Here is a 16,147-nt window from a genome sequence, read left to right as displayed (position 1 = left end):
CAATCCTACTCATAGTAATCTTTGTTGAGAACTTAAGTTTGGAATATAGCTCTGAACATGTGTCATGGACAGTTTTTAAGTGGATGATGGAACAATATTTGTTACTATGTCAATCTTATTCTTCAGGCTCTTAGCACAATGAACTTTGTGCGTCCCACCCCAATTCAGTCATCCACTATCCCTGTGGCTCTGCTGGGTAAAGACATCTGTGCCTGTGCTGTAACAGGGTCAGGTCAGTATGTCAAGGCTCATTTAGTTATAAGGTTCTTAATAATGTAAACACTGTTAAATAACAGGTGTTTCTTTTGAGGTTTGTGCTGTTGGTAGTATGATTGAGAACCTATTCCCTGCCCATAAATGTAATAGAAGTATATGTTTCCTTATCCTGACCCATACTATTTGTTAAGGAAGAGAGCAGCGAATAGTATGAGTCTGGATAAGTATAGAATAATATTTTTACTGTAAGGAATACGTTTTAGAACTTTTACTTTGTTAAACAAGTGAAATAATCTTCTGTTTTTATTCTATTTTTCCTGATACTTTTGTTTTAGTAATATCTGATACCCTGGTCAATGCCGATTATCCTTACATTACACAGACACTTTCCTTTTAAACAGGTAAGACGGCAGCATTTATGTTACCGATCCTGGAGAGACTTCTGTACCGTCCGAAGCAAACATCAGTGACCCGTGTGTTGATCCTAGTACCCACACGTGAGTTGGCGGTACAGGTTCATACTGTGGGGAGACAGCTGGCCCAGTTCACAAACATCGACCTGTGTCTCTCTGCTGGTAGGTACACCACTATGCTGTCATGTACATATACTTGATTGTCTATAAGTGTTTACTGTGAGTTGTTCTGGATCTATAGAAGCATGAATACTCAATAACTCACAACCAATAACAGCTTGTGAACTGTAAATTGTTTTGATGAGTGACCATCAGCTTGATCATGCCCTTACTACCAACCACCAGTCTGACGTGAGCTGGCTGATCTGGGTGAGTTATGTTCTAGTTATATGAAGGGGTGGGGGTGTGTGGAGTGGAGCAGTTTAGGTTGGGGTTGTGGTTGTGACGTTTGTGGGCACAAGCCCCTTGGTGTTGGTCTGAGATGTTCAGCTCTGTAGGTGCTGATACACCTGTGCTATGACACAGCTGTCCACTGACCCAGCTGTCCACTGACCAAGCTGTCCACTGCATATTGTGGCGCCTTGGACTGTTCAGCCACCTGTACCTGAGCTGTTCTGGGATGTCAATGGTGTTTTTGTAACCAACATGCTCACTCTGTCAACCTCTAGTCTGCTGTGATCTGGCTTGTGGATAGTGTTCTTGTAACCAACATGCTCACTCTGTCAACCTCTAGTCTGCTGTGATCTGGCTTGTGGATAGTGTTCTTGTAACCAACATGCTCACTCTGTCAACCTCTAGTCTGCTGTGATCTGGCTTGTGGATAGTGTTCTTGTAACCAACATGCTCACTCTGTCAACCTCTAGTCTGCTGTGATGGCTTGTCTGGCTTGTGGATAGTGTTCTTGTAACCAACATGCTCACTCTGTCAACCTCTAGTCTGCTGTGATCTAGGCTTGTGGATAGTGTTCTTGTAACCAACATGCTCACTCTGTCAACCTCTAGTCTGCTGTGATCTGGCTTGTGGATAGTGTTCTTGTAACCAACATGCTCACTCTGTCAACCTCTAGTCTGCTGTGATCTGGCTTGTGGATAGTGTTCTAACCAACATGCTCACTCTGTCAACCTCTAGGCTGTGATCTGGCTTGTGGATATAACCAACATGCTCACTCTGTCAACCTCTAGTCTGCTGTGATCTGGCTTGTGGATAGTGTTCTTGTAACCAACATGCTCACTCTGTCAACCTCTAGTCTGCTCTGCTGTGTCAACCTCTAGTCTGCTGTGATCTGGATAGTGGTTCTTGTAACCAACATGCTCACTCTGTCAACCTCCTAGTCTGCTGTGATCTGGCTTGTGGATAGTGTTCTTGTGTGCTCACTCTGTCAACCTCTAGTCTGCTGTGATCTGGCTTGTGGATAGTGTTCTTGTAACCAACATGCTCACTCTGTCAACCTCTAGTCTGCTGTGATCTGGCTTGTGGATAGTGTTCTTGTAACCAACATGCTCACTCTGTCAAACTCTGTCTAGTCTGCTGTGATCTGGCTTGTGGATAGTGTTCTTGTAACCAACATGCTCACTCTGTCAACCTCTAGTCTGCTGTGATCTGGCTTGTGGATAGTGTTCTTGTAACCAACATGCTCACTCTGTCAACCTCTAGTCTGCTGTGATCTGGCTTGTGGATAGTGTTCTTGTAACCAACATGCTCACTCTGTCAACCTCTAGTCTGCTGTGATCTGGCTTGTGGATAGTGTTCTTGTAACCAACATGCTCACTCTGTCAACCTCTAGTCTGCTGTGATCTGGCTTGTGGATAGTGTTCTTGTAACCAACATGCTCACTCTGTCAACCTCTAGTCTGCAGTGATTTGGCTGATCTGGGACATCCATAGTGTTCTAGTAACCAACATGCTCACACTATCAACCACTAAAGTACTGTTGGAAATAGAAAAACAACAACTGTTTTTTCACATTTAGATCCACAATTTATGTGTGAAATATCTGTTAAACTAAGTTCAGCCTAACTACAGTCTCGGTGGTAGGGATATAGGAAACGTGAAAAAGGGACTTTACTGAGGAGAGGTTAGTTGCAGAAATGAGCAATGTGTTTTTTTTCTAAGTCCAGGTCGACTTATTTGGAACAGACCTTGGCTTTATGCAAATTAGTGTGCGATGACATTGTATTACAAAGGACACTTTTTTAAATGCCCATTTTGAAATTAGACTAGGTTCATTAGAAACGATAGGTGATGTACAAAATAATATTTTTACTTGTGAAACTCTTATGGATGTAGCTACCATGTAGTCTCACTACCACTATATAAACAAACAGATATGGGGGGTCGTCTCAAAAGCAAAACAAGGTCGGGTGTCGCAGACAATGGTTGGGGTCGGGCTGGGGGATAGAGATATCAGCTAAGATAAGACAATCCTTTAGGGGAATTAAACTGGGGAAGTAACAATTTACAAATAATATCCAGTCCTGTCGATCTTCGGGTGGCCATACTACCTATATATTTTGAGACATTTAATACGATGGCTGATTTAAGCCTTTCTATGGGCATCATACTGTTTTACATATCTCAACATAAACTTTATGAAAAAAGACACATTAGATGTGAATCAATGTTTGAGACACTCAAGAAAAATCATAGAATATCTTTGAGATGACCTCTTGTGCCTGTAGGCAGCACATGCGTTCCATGCCCGGTGTCGACGGTATGCGTTCCATGCTCAGTGTCGACGGTCCGTCATCATACCTGGCCGAACGACCTAATTGTCATTTATAGTCTGATCTATTGTTTTAAGCAGCTATTCATATTTTATCTAAGTTTTGCCCGATTTTATGAGTAAAGATGCTTTTCTGGATATCCTATTACGCATCCCACTGAACGCCATTCCAGTTAGGCCGATGTGGATTATTTCAACATATGCTATTTGCAACTGTGTAAGTTTTAGGGATACAGAGTAACAGCCAAAAAACAGTTTTTTTTAATAATTCCGACAGTACTTGAGTGTGCAGTGATCCGGCTGATCTGGCTTGTCCATAGTGTTCTTGTAACCAACATGCTCACACTATCAACCACTAGTTTGCAGTGGGCTGGCTGATCAGGCTTGTCCATAGTGTTCTTGTAACCAACATGCTAACACTATCAACCACTAGTCTGCAGTGATCAGGCTTGTCCATAGTGTTCTTGAAACCAACATGCTCACACTATCAACCACTAGTTTGCAGTGGGCTGGCTGATCAGGCTTGTCCATAGTGTTCTTGTAACCAACATGCTCACACTATCAACCACTAGTTTGCAGTGGGCTGGCTGATCAGGCTTGTCCTTAGTGTTTTTGTAACCAATATGCTCACACTATCAACCGCTAGTCTGCAGTGGGCTGGCTGATCAGGCTTGTCCATAGTGTTCTTGTAACCAACATGCTCACACTATCAACCACTAGTCTGCAGTGACCTGGTTGATCTGGGATGTTCATAGTGTTCTTGTAACCAATATCTCACACTATCAACCACTAGTCTGCAGTGAACTGGCTTAGTAGTGTTCTCTCAGTTTGATGTAGCCTTCAATTAAATGACAGGAAGAGGCCAAAGTTACTCATGTATGTCTGTGTGCAGGTGGGTTGGATGTGAAGAGCCAGGAAGCTGCACTAAGGATGGGTCCAGACATCGTTGTGGCTACTCCTGGACGACTGATTGACCATCTCCACAATGCCCCCAACTTCAGCCTCAGTAATATCGAGATCCTTGTGTTGGATGAAGCAGATAGGTAGGCACACCAAGAATATTCTTATAATCTGTTTAGGTAACAGTGTATTCTTCATTATCAGACATTACCATGGAAGCAACAATAAACAACTAAACCCCAGGGTGCCATTGTACAAAGCGATCTTAGAGCTAAGGTGGCCGTAACTCCCATACCTTAACACAGACTTAGGTAGTCTTAGCGCAAAGTTTCTTTTGTACAACTGCACCCAGGCAAGCAACATGGAATAGGATGAGCAGAGTTATTTATATACAGTGAACCTGTCTAAACAGGCACCCCTCGGGACCGAAATAAAATGTTGGTTTAGACAGGGTGCCGGATTAGACAGTGATGATCATTTTCCAACATGACTGCCATTTACACTCGTCAATCTCTTTATCTCTATAATATAGTGTGCTGAGATGAGTGTATTGGATTAAGGGACCTTAATTGGACTGCTCATGCTCATGTCGGTTAAGACAGTGTTAATTACCGCTAAAATTGCTTGTAGGGACCGGAAAGTCGTGCCGGATTACGGAATAGACAGGTGCCGGATTAGACAATGTTTTAAAGATCATAATTTAGTTGTAAAATGGTGGGACCAAAATTTTATGCCGGTTTTGACAGTGTGCCAGATTAGACAGGAGCCACTGTTGGCAAGAGCTATTTTGCAATACATATTGCAAATGTAGGGGTTATATGAAGGGGACTTAACTCTTAATTTGCACATTTGAAGAACTTAGACTGTTTATTTTATTTACTGTTTTTTGCCTAGTGTTACCATTTAGTTCAATACTTGTGTATCCTTCTTATTATCCCCCGCAACACGTTTTGCGGGGGGTATTAAAATGGACTCCGTCCGTCCGTGCACATTTGTCTTTTCCGGAGCAGAACTCTAAAACCGTTGAATATTTCTTCACCAACTTGGCACATACATGGATCTGGTGGTGCACTGGTGCCTTTTGGTAGTTTTGGAATTCTGAATAAAATATTTTTGGCGTTTCCATGGCAACAAGTTCGACTATGACTGAAATTGGTGGTAGTGCTCTTTTCCGGAGCAGAACTCTAAAACCGTTCAATGCTGCTTCACTAAACTTGGCACATAGATAGATCTGGTGGTGTACTGGTGCCTTGTGGTGGTTTTGGAATTCTGAATAAAATATTTTTGGCGTTTCCATGGCAACAAGTTTGACAAAAACTGAAATTGGTGGTAGTGCTCTTTTCTGCAGCAGAACTCTAAAACCGTTCAATGTTTCTTCACCAAACTTGGCACATAGATAGATCTGGTGGTGTACTGGTGCCTTTTGGTAGTTTTGGAATTCTGAATAAAATATTTGTAGCATTTCCATGGCAACAAGTTTGACTTAGACTGAAATTGGTGATAGTGCTCCTTTCTGGCTCAGAACTTTAAAAACCTTTCAATACTTTCCTTCCACCTTTCTATATACACACCTTAATATCTGACATAATCATAACTCGTAGACATAATCATGAAGGGTATTTTGCCATTGCGGGGGATATTGATGACTTTGTCTTCTTGTGCTCGTTGATTTGTATTGTACGTTCATTACAAGATGTACATTTAAAATATAAACTATTTTTAAGAAGGCAATATTAATGTGTATCGGACAAACGGTTTGGAATACCCATGCATTGTCATCTCCGCAATGAGACCTGTGGACCATAGCTTACCTTTATCGAGGACAAAGTCGAACCAGTGAATGCCTAACACTGTGTCTGAATCCCAGCTGTGTTTTGTTTGCAGGATGTTGGATGAGTACTTTGCAGAGCAGATGAAGGAGATTATTCGTCTGTGCAGTCTACAGAGGCAGACCATGCTGTTTTCCGCCACCATGTCAGAGGAGGTGAGGGATACATGGCCTAGCTGCTGCAGTACTGTTTCCATGGATATCATGTCTACTGACTTGCTTGTTATCGCAACAAAGTTGGGGGGATATAGAAACGTCTGTCTGTCTCACTTTGTCTGAAGCATATCTCCTAAACTATTCATGATAGCTTAACCAAACTTGGTACACATATCATGCAGGATCCCTAGATGTGCCTTTTCGGGGTTAGACCCAGAAGCGAATTTTATTTTTGGCGGTTTCCATGGAAACATGACTTAGACTGTGACTATGACTATGTCATCTTGTCCGGGAGCAGATCTTCCAAACTATACATGCTAGCTTCATCAAACTTGGTACATATGTCTAGCATGATCCCTAGATGTGCCTTTTTGGGGGTTAGACACAGATATGAATTTTAATTTTTGCTGTTTCCATGGAAACATAACTTAGGCTGTGGCTATGCGGGTTGTGTTCTTGTCCGGAGCAGATCTCCCAAACTATACATGCTAGCGTCATCAAACTTGGTACATATGTCAAGCATGATCCCTAGATGTGCCTTTTGGTGTTTAGACCCAGATATGAATTATATTTTTTGTGGTTTCCATGGAAACGAGACTTAGGCTGTGGATGGGAGGATGTCATCTTGTTGCATTTCCATGGCAAAAAGTTAGGCTTCAACTGAATTTGGTGCAGATCTTAAAAACATTTCAATACTCTCCTTCCACTTTGCTGTATACACTCCAAAACATTTGACATAATCATAACTAGTAGACATATTCTTAAAGAGTATTTTGCCGTTGCGGGGCATATTGATGACTTTGTCTTCTTGTTTAGTCTCTTGTATACTCACCTGTGTCTGGGTTAGAATTGGTCTTCAGCAACCCATGCTTGTAGTAAGAGGCAACTAACGGGATCAGGTGGTCAGGTTTGCTGACTTGGTTGACATGTCATTGTATCCCAATTGTATAGATCAATGCTAATGATGTTTATCACCGGATTGTCTGGTCCAGATTCGATTATACGACTGCCATATAGCTGAAATATTGCAGAGTGTGGCGTTAAACAACCACATGTCATCGTATCCCAGTTGTGTAGATTGATGTTCATGCTGTTAATCACTGGATCGTCTGGTACAGAATTGATTATTTACGGACAACCGCCATATAGCTGGAACCTGTGAAGATCTGGGTTAGGATTGGCCTACAGCAACCCATGCTTGTTGTAAGGGGCGACTAATTGGCTGGCTGACTTGGTTAACGCATGACATCGTATCCCAACTGCGTAGATTGATGTTCATGCTGATCACTGGATTTTCTGGACTCGATCATTTACAGACCAATCATTTACTGCTGAGTGCAGCATTAAGCAACTACCAACCAACCATATAGCTGGAATATTGCTGAGTGTAGCATCAAACAACTACCAACCAACCATATAGCTGGAATATTGCTGAGTGTAGCATCAAACAACTACCAACCAACCATATAGCTGGAATATTGCTGAGTGTAGCATCAAACAACTACCAACCAACCATATAGCTGGAATATTGCTGAGTGTAGCATCAAACAACTACCAACCAACCATATAGCTGGAATATTGCTGAGTGTAGCATCAAACAACTACCAACCAACCATATAGCTGGAATATTGCTGAGTGTAGCATCAAACAACTACCAACCAACCATATAGCTGGAATATTGCTGAGTGTAGCATCAAACAACTACCAACCAACCATATAGCTGGAATATTGCTGAGTGTAGCATCAAACAACTACCAACCAACCATATAGCTGGAATATTGCTGAGTGTAGCATCAAACAACATACAAACTGTATCTCTCTCTTTGTAGCTCTACCGAGACTAGGTGTGTCAGTGATAATGTGTATCTGCTACAGGTGAAGGACTTGGCAGCAGTGTCCTTGAAGAACCCAGTGAAAGTCTTCATGAATGAGAATACTGATGTCGCTCTCAGTCTGCGGCAGGAGTTCATCAGGATACGTCCCAACCGAGAGGGTGACAGAGAGGCCATTGTTTCAGGTAGGGTAACTGTATTGATTTGAAATCAATGCAATGTGCTATTCCACGTTACTATTAACATCTACTGAGTGCAACAAATCCCTCAAACTACTAGTATTCTGATAATCCAATGATGATTGTGCACCAGTCTCCACAGGGTTTGCCAGGGAGCATATTAACGAAGAGAGTTGAAGGTTTCCTACGCTCTAGTTCACAAACCAGTTGTCTTCAAGTTTACTAAATAATTACAACATGTGAGCACAAAATGCTGCTTTGTTCTGAAAATAGCAGGGGTTCAAAAAATTTTAAAAGCCACTTGCCACAGGGCAAGTGACTTTAAGAAAGTAACTTGTCCTGACTAATTTTCCACTTGCCCTGATTTTATGACATAATTATGATGATGTTATTATGAAAGAAGAAATCAACATGGTATTTGATGTTAATGTTTACTGGACTACTTATTGAAAAGTGATAAATAGCAAAGAAAGATAACTCTACTTTATTATCATTGCGAAATGTAATAGCTACATTTTGAGCAGATATGAAATTAAATCCAAGTTTATTTGCGGTTTGAAACCATAAGTGGAAATTATCTAGTAGCCCACGGACAAGTAAGATACCATTATTTGATTGCCCGAATTGAAAACTGACTTGTCCCGGGCGTCGGGCGATGGGATTTTTGAACCCCTGAAATAGGAAAAAGTGCTAAAGGCAGCCATAAAAGTGTATGATTTGCCAAGATTGAATGGGATAGTCTATCACTTTACTCATTGCATTTCAAAGTATCGTGACAGCATAGATAGTTGTTTTGACTGGTCCAGATTTGATGACTAACAGGTTTTTAGCAATGCTGAAATATTGCTGATCACCATTGAAGAACAAAATTATTTCAGCTTTGTATTATATGGTGACAATCATGGGACACAACTTTCCATAGGTCAATGAAAAGTCGCCCACCTCTCCTTATCAGTTTGTGAAAGGCTTGGTGTGAGAACCCTGTCCTTTGTGTAAGTCCTGCTGATGTATGTGTTGACAGCGCTGGTGACCCGCACCTTCTGTGACAAGTGTATGGTGTTCATACAGACCAAGATCCAGGCACATCGGATGCACATCATTCTGGGGCTCCTCGGTGTGAATGTCGGGGAACTACACGGCAATCTCTCACAGGCCCAGGTAATCATTACACACTTCTTGTCACAGGGTCAACATGAACAACTACAACTATGAGCATTGACTCCACAGGCAGTGTTCCCTCAGCTTTTCTGAGATGCCATCTTGCTTATTCTCCTAATTTAGTCATACGTTATGAGAGTAATAATATTGCATAGCACCAGCAAAGTTTACACCATATAGCAATGGGAACAACTGAATAATTATTAAGACTGTGAAACAGCTATGGGGATCTGTTATCTGAGAATGGAGGCTAGTTTGTAAGATGAGCATGTCCTGAGTCACATGACTGGTACAGTTTGATTCGCAAAACATAACACAGACTGGCATTTGGACTATTTAAATCACAGATTTTGCTAGACAAAATCAACCGACCCAGTGAAGCTAGCCTTGAAGTATTCAGTGTTGTTATTGTTGTTGCTTGTAAATCATCCCATGTTGTTTCTGTTTTCAGTGACCCAATATTGATGTTGTTGTTTGTTTACCACAGAGATTGGAGACCTTGAAAAGGTTCAAGGATGGGGACATAGACGTGATGCTGGCCACTGACCTGGCCTCTAGAGGACTGGACATTGATGGGGTCAAGACGGTCAGTAGAGATACAGTTTACAGGCTGTAAAGAAATTTGATAAAATGTTTACTTTTTTATTTGTTCAGTCACAGGTAGGCAAATTTATATCAACTGGAATTGTTTTTAAAGTGACTCTTGTTTTTGTATGCTGACATGCTACAATGTTATTCATGTTTTCAAAAACATATTAACACTAATACCATGTTCAATATTTCTTTCATATCTAGAGTTCTGTCCCTTGTCCTTAACCTTTCCAAATTAACTTGTCTTCTGAGAAAATCTGACATCTACAGAGCAGATTGAGCTTGAGAAGGTTTAGGCTGCTGAAAAATACATTTCAATTGTCCTCTAACGTAATGAAATAGTGTTTACAATGTACTGTATGGTGACATTAGGTAATTACTTTAATTACTCGTAATGAATTTGGAACAATGGATATCATTGTGCATTGTATTATTGTGGTTCAATACTATCAGAAATTGGTGCAATAGTTGACAAATATTGCATATGGGTACAATGTTGCAGGGGTGAAATTACACCAATTACCCCTTAATGTCAAGTGCTTGATGGATCTTAGCACTCAGAATATATTGGGGTATAACCACTGATGCATGTTTAATTTCACTGACCACAGTCCACAAGTAGGTGAGGCCTGGCACTATGCACCATGGTGATGTCAACATACCACTAGGATATATGTATAGCAAAGTTTTAGGGGTCCAATGTCTGTATGCTTTCTGTAATATATATCTTTGTTTTGTGAGAAGTTTGATTTGGTTTGTTTAAAGGTGATAAACTTCACAATGCCAAACACCGTCAAGCATTATGTTCATCGCGTCGGGAGAACGGCCAGGGCTGGGAAGAGTGGACGGTATGAAGTTTCTCCTCGTGTAGTTTCAGAACTGAAAACAATACTTTCCTGAAAACTTTCCAAATTTGATTGGTCTGATTAATATACGGCAGTTGTTGGAAGAATATTTAGTCATAAAGAAACAACTTATCTAAAGTATTATTCTGTTTATCCTGATGTTAAATTCTGATGTTGATCTGAAATTCAGTTTGGTGAATGTTTTGTATGTTGAAATGATTACATCTTTAAAACTCTATTGGACATCATTGGGTTTTAAGTGAAATTGCTTCTTTGTAGATCTGTCACACTTGTGGGAGAAAAAGAGAGGAAAATGCTGAAAGATATTGTGAAGAAGGCCAAAACGCCCCTGAAGAGTCGAGTGGTGCCTATGGGTAGGGCACGTATTGCTTAATTTGGGGCGATTGGGAAGCCTAGTGGTCAAAGAGTTGGCTAGTCACAGAGATTCAATAAATGGGTACAATGTGCGAAGCCCATTTCTGGTGATCCCATCGTAACATTGCTAGAATATCGCAAAAAGCGACATAAAATCATACTCACTCACTCATGCATGTTTTTCAATCATGCAATCTAATTGATATGAGATCTTGGTGCTTGCTTCTGCTACACTAAGATCTGAGGACATCCCATTACAGTCATGAAAGAAGAAACCTTTTATTTAACCAATCAGAGCCATGCTTATGAGATTGTGAAAGTGAAATTGTTTTAGCCTGGATGTTTATTGACTTATAGAGATGGGTATCTTGTGTTTTGGAATCTGTGATTATTCTGTTTCTATGTGCATGTTTACAGAGGTGATCAGTAGGTTCCGAGACAAGATCGATGTGTTAGAAGAGGACGTCAAGGAGATCAAGCGTGAGGAGATTGAAGAGAAGGAGATGAAAGCAACAGAGAACAAGATCAACAAAGCCAAGAACCTGCTGGAGGCAGATCAGGATGCCCGGAGTCGAGGGAAGAGGACCTGGTTCCAGTCCCATGGGGAAAGAATGGCAGAGAAAGGTGGGAGCAGTGATGGGTTTAGTACATAGGGAAAGAAGGGGCTCCTGAATAGACAGGATGATAAGCTCAAGGGTGGTGAAATGATAGACCTCGATGGAGCTGAAGGGTGGGTGAGATGATGAAGCTCAAGGGTGTGTGAGATGATGGAGCTCAGGGGTGGGTGAGATGTTGGAGCTGAAGGGTTGGTAACATGATGGAGCTCAAAAGTAGGTGAGATGATGAATCTCAAAGTTGGGTGAGATGGTGGAGCTCAAGGTTGGGTGAGATGAGGGAGCTCAAGGGTGGGTGAGATGATGGATCTCAAGGGGGTGAGATCAGGGAGCTCAAGGAGTGAGATGATAAAGCGCAGGGGTGGGTGAGATGATGGAGCTCAGGGGTGGGTAAGATGATGGAGTTCAAGGATGGGTGAGATGGAGCTCAGGGGTGGTGAGTGAGATGATGGAGCTCAGGGGTGGGGTGAGATGATGGAGCTCAAGGGTGAGTGAGATGATGGAGCTCAGGGTGGTGGGTGAGATGATGGAGCTGAAGGGTGGGTGAGATGATGGAGCTCAAGGGTGGGTGAGGATGATGGAGCTCAGGGGTGGGGTGAGATGATGGAGCTCAGGGGTGGTGTGAGATGATGGAGCTCCAGGGGTGGTGAGAGATGAAGTAGAGCTCAGGGGTGGTGGTGAGATGATGGAGCTCAAGGGGGGTGGAGTGAGATGATGGAGCTCAGGGGGGTAGGTGAGATGATGGAGCTCAGTGGTGTGTGAGATGATGGAGCTCAGGGGTGGGTGAGATGATGGAGCTCAGGGGTGGGTGAGATGATGGAGCTCAGGGGGTGAGATGATGAGCTCAAGGGTGGGTGAGATGATGGAGCTGAAGGGTGGGTGAGATGATGGAAGCTCAAGGGTGTGTGAGATGATGGAGCTCAGGGGTGGGTGAGATGATGGAGCTCAGGGGTGAGGTGAGATGTGATGGAGCTCAGGGATGGTGAGATGATGGAGCTCCAGGGGTGGGGTGAGATGATGGAGCTCAGAGGGGTGGTGAGATGATGGAGCTCAGGGGTGGGTGAGATGATGGAGCTCAGGGGGTGGTGAGATGATGGAGCTCAAGGGGTGGAGTGAGATGATGGAGCTCAGGGGTGGGGTGAGATGATGGAGCTCAGGGTGGAGGTGAGATGATGGAGCTCAGGGGTGGGTGAGATGATGGAGCTCAGGGTGGTGAGATGATGGAGCTCAGGGTGGGTGAGATGATGGAGCTCAGGGGGAGGATAGATGGAGCTCAGGGGTGGGTGAGATGATGGAGCTCAGGGGTGGGTGAGATGATGGAGCTCAAGGGTGAGTGAGATGATGGAGCTCAAGGGTGGAGTGAGATGGTGGAGCTCAGGGGTGGGGGTGAGATGATGGAGCTCAGGGGTGGGTGAGATGATGGAGCTCAGGGGTGGGTGAGATGATGGAGCTCAGGGTGAGAGAGATGATGGAGCTCAGGGGGTGGTGAGAGATGATGGAGCTCAGGGGTGTGTGAGCGACGATGGAGCTCAGGGGGTGAGGTGAGATGATGGAGCTCAGGGGTGGTGAGATGATGGAGCTCCAGGGTGAGTGAGATGATGGAGCTCAGGGTGGGTGAGATGATGGAGCTCAGGGGGTGTGAGACGATGGAGCTCAGGGGGTGGGTGAGATGATGGAGCTCAGGGGGTGGGTGAGATGATGGAGCTCAAGGGTGTGTGAGATGATGGAGCTCAGGGGTGGGTGAGATGATGGAGCTCAGGGGTGGGTGAGATGATGAAGCTTCGGGTGGTGAGATGATGGAGCTCAGGGTGGGTGAGATGATGAAGCTCAGGGTGAGGAGATGATGGAGCTCAGGGGTGGGTGGAGATGATAGGAGCTGGGGTGGGTGAGATGATGGAGCTCAGGGGGTGGTGAGATGATGGAGCTCAAGGGTGTGTGAGATGATGCAGCTCAAGGGTGAGTGGAGATGATGGAGCTCAAGAGGTGTGTGAGATGATGGAGCTCAAGGGTGTGTGAGATGATGGAGCTCAGGGGTGGTGAGAGATGATGGAGCTCAGGGTGTGTGTGGAGATGATGAAGAAGGTCAAGGGGTGAGTGAGATGATGGAGCTCAGGGGTGCAGGTGAGATGATGGAGCTCAGGGGTGGGTGAGATGATGGAGCTCCAGGGTGAGGTGAATGATGGAGCTCAGGGGTGGGGTGTGAGATGATGGAGCTCAGGGGGTGGTGAGATGATGGAGCTCAGGGGTGAGGTGAGATGAGTGGAGCTCAGGGGTAGGTGAGATGATGGAGCTCAGGGGGTGGGTGAGATGATGGAGCTCAGGAGGGCGGGTGAGATGATGAAGGCTCAAGGGTGTGTGTGAGATGATGGAGCTCAGGGGTGGGTGAGATGATGGAGCTCAGGGGTGGGTGAGATGATGGAGCTCAGGGTGGGTGAGATGATGGAGCTCAGGGGTGGTGGTGAGATGATGGAGCTCAGGGGTGGTGAGATGATGGAAGCTCAGGGTGGGTGAGATGATGGAGCTCAGGGGGTGGGGTGAGATGATGGAGCTCAGGGTGGGTGAGATAGCCGAGGAGCTCCTGAGTACAAAATCAGAGTTAATTGAGATTAGGTAATAAAGCCTGTATCTTGGAAGGGTTAAAAAGACAATGCAATTATACATGAAGCAGTTCAGTTAGTTCTCAACCTCATGTTTCAGAATCACTTAGACTGGGAGATTTCTCGAAACAAAAGAAGGGAAAGAAATCAACTGCAAAGAAACTTACAGTAAGTTAATGTTTTATCACTAACTGCTGCAGTGTAAGTCCCTGAAGTATGGTGTCTACAGCTAACTGCTGCAGTGTAAGTCCCTGAAGTATGGTGTCTACAGCTAGCTGCTGCAGTGTAAGTCCCTGAAGTATGGTGTTTACAGCTAGCTGCTGCAGTGTAAGTCCCTGAAGTATGGTGTCTACAGCTAACTGCTGCAGTGTAAGTCCCTGAAGTATGGTGTCTACAGCTAACTGCTGCAGTGTAAGTCCCTGAAGTATGGTGTCTACAGCTAACTGCTGCAGTGTAAGTCCCTGAAGTATGGTGTCTACAGCTAGCTGCTGCAGTGTAAGTCCCTGAGAGGTATGGTGTCTACAGCTTCCGCTGCTGCAGTGTAAGTCCCTGAGTATGGTGTCTACAGCTAGCTGCTGCAGTGTGAAGTCCCTGAAGTATGGTGTCCTACAGCTAACTGCTGCAGTGTAAGTCCTAGTATGGTGTCTACAGCTAACTGCTGCTAACTGCTGCAGTGTAAGTCCCTGAAGTATGGTGTCCACAGCTAACTGCTGCAGTGTAAGTCCCTGAAGTATGGTGTCTACAGCTAACTGCTGCAGTGTAAGTGTAAGTCCCTGAGAGTATGGTGTCTACAGCTAACTGCTGCAGTGTGTAAGTCCCTGAAGTATGGTGTCTACAGCTAACTGCTGCAGTGTAAAGTCCCTGAAGTATGGTGTCTACAGCTAACTGCTGCAGTGTAAGTCCCTGAAGTATGGTGTCTACAGCTAACTGCTTTGCAGTGTAAGTCCTGAGTATGGTGTCTACAGCTAACTGCTGCAGTGTGAAGTCCCTGAAGTATGGTGTCTACAGCTAACTGCTGCAGTGTAAGTCCCTGAAGTATGGTGTCTACAGCTAACTGCTGCAGTGTAGAGATCCCTGAGAGTATGGTGTCTACAGCTAACTGCTGCAGTGTAAGTCCTGAAGTATGGTGTCTACAGCTAACTGCTGCAGTGTAAATCCCCACAAGTATGGTGTCTACAGCTAACTGCTGCAGTGTAAGTCCCGAAGTATGGTGTCTCTACAGCTAGCTGCTGCAGTGTAAGTCCTGAAGTATGGTGTCTACAGCTAACTGCTGCAGTGTAGGAATCCCTGAAGTATGGTGTCTACAGCTAGCTGCTGCAGTGTAGAGTCCACAGAGTATGGGTGTCTACAGCCTTTAACTGCTGCAGTGTAAGTCCCTGAAGTATGGTGTCTACAGCTAGCTTCTGCAGTGTAAGTCCCTGAGTATGGTGTCTACAGCTAACTGCTGCAGGTGTAAAGTCCCTGAAGTATGGTGTCTACAGCTAACTGCTGCAGTGTAAGTCCCTGAAGTATGGTGTCTACAGCTAACTGCTGCAGTGTAAGTCCCTGAAGTATGGTGTCTACAGCTAACTGCTGCAGTGTAAGTCCTGAGTATGGTGTCTACAGCCTACTGCTGCAGTGTAAGTCCCTGAGTATAGTGTCCACAGCTAGCTGCTGCAGTGTAAGTCCCTGAAGTATGGTGTCTACACATTGCTGCTGCAGAGTTAAGTCCCTGAAATAGTA

The 16,147-nt window shown here is 44.2% G+C and overlaps 1 protein-coding gene across 1 annotated transcript in view; it reads left to right on the top strand.

Moving 5' to 3' along the window:
- The window catches only part of LOC124262692 (probable ATP-dependent RNA helicase DDX27), a 30,955-nt gene that overhangs the window by 5,186 nt on the left and 9,622 nt on the right, over positions 1 to 16,147 (top strand). Inside the window, 11 exon segments of the mRNA XM_046697217.1 lie at positions 127 to 232; positions 618 to 791; positions 4,243 to 4,393; positions 6,135 to 6,234; positions 8,110 to 8,251; positions 9,267 to 9,403; positions 9,891 to 9,989; positions 10,760 to 10,842; positions 11,119 to 11,213; positions 11,632 to 11,838; positions 14,526 to 14,593. Of these exon segments, the coding sequence (XP_046553173.1) occupies positions 127 to 232; positions 618 to 791; positions 4,243 to 4,393; positions 6,135 to 6,234; positions 8,110 to 8,251; positions 9,267 to 9,403; positions 9,891 to 9,989; positions 10,760 to 10,842; positions 11,119 to 11,213; positions 11,632 to 11,838; positions 14,526 to 14,593 (1,362 nt within the window).

The sequence above is a fragment of the Haliotis rubra genome, unplaced genomic scaffold (genome assembly GCF_003918875.1).
Source record: "Haliotis rubra isolate DU_JTF1 unplaced genomic scaffold, ASM391887v1 Scf12, whole genome shotgun sequence".
NCBI classification, from domain to species: Eukaryota; Metazoa; Mollusca; class Gastropoda; order Lepetellida; family Haliotidae; genus Haliotis; species Haliotis rubra.
The sequence above is the reverse complement of the archived record's forward strand: the minus strand, read 5'-3'. Positions and strand labels throughout refer to the sequence as shown.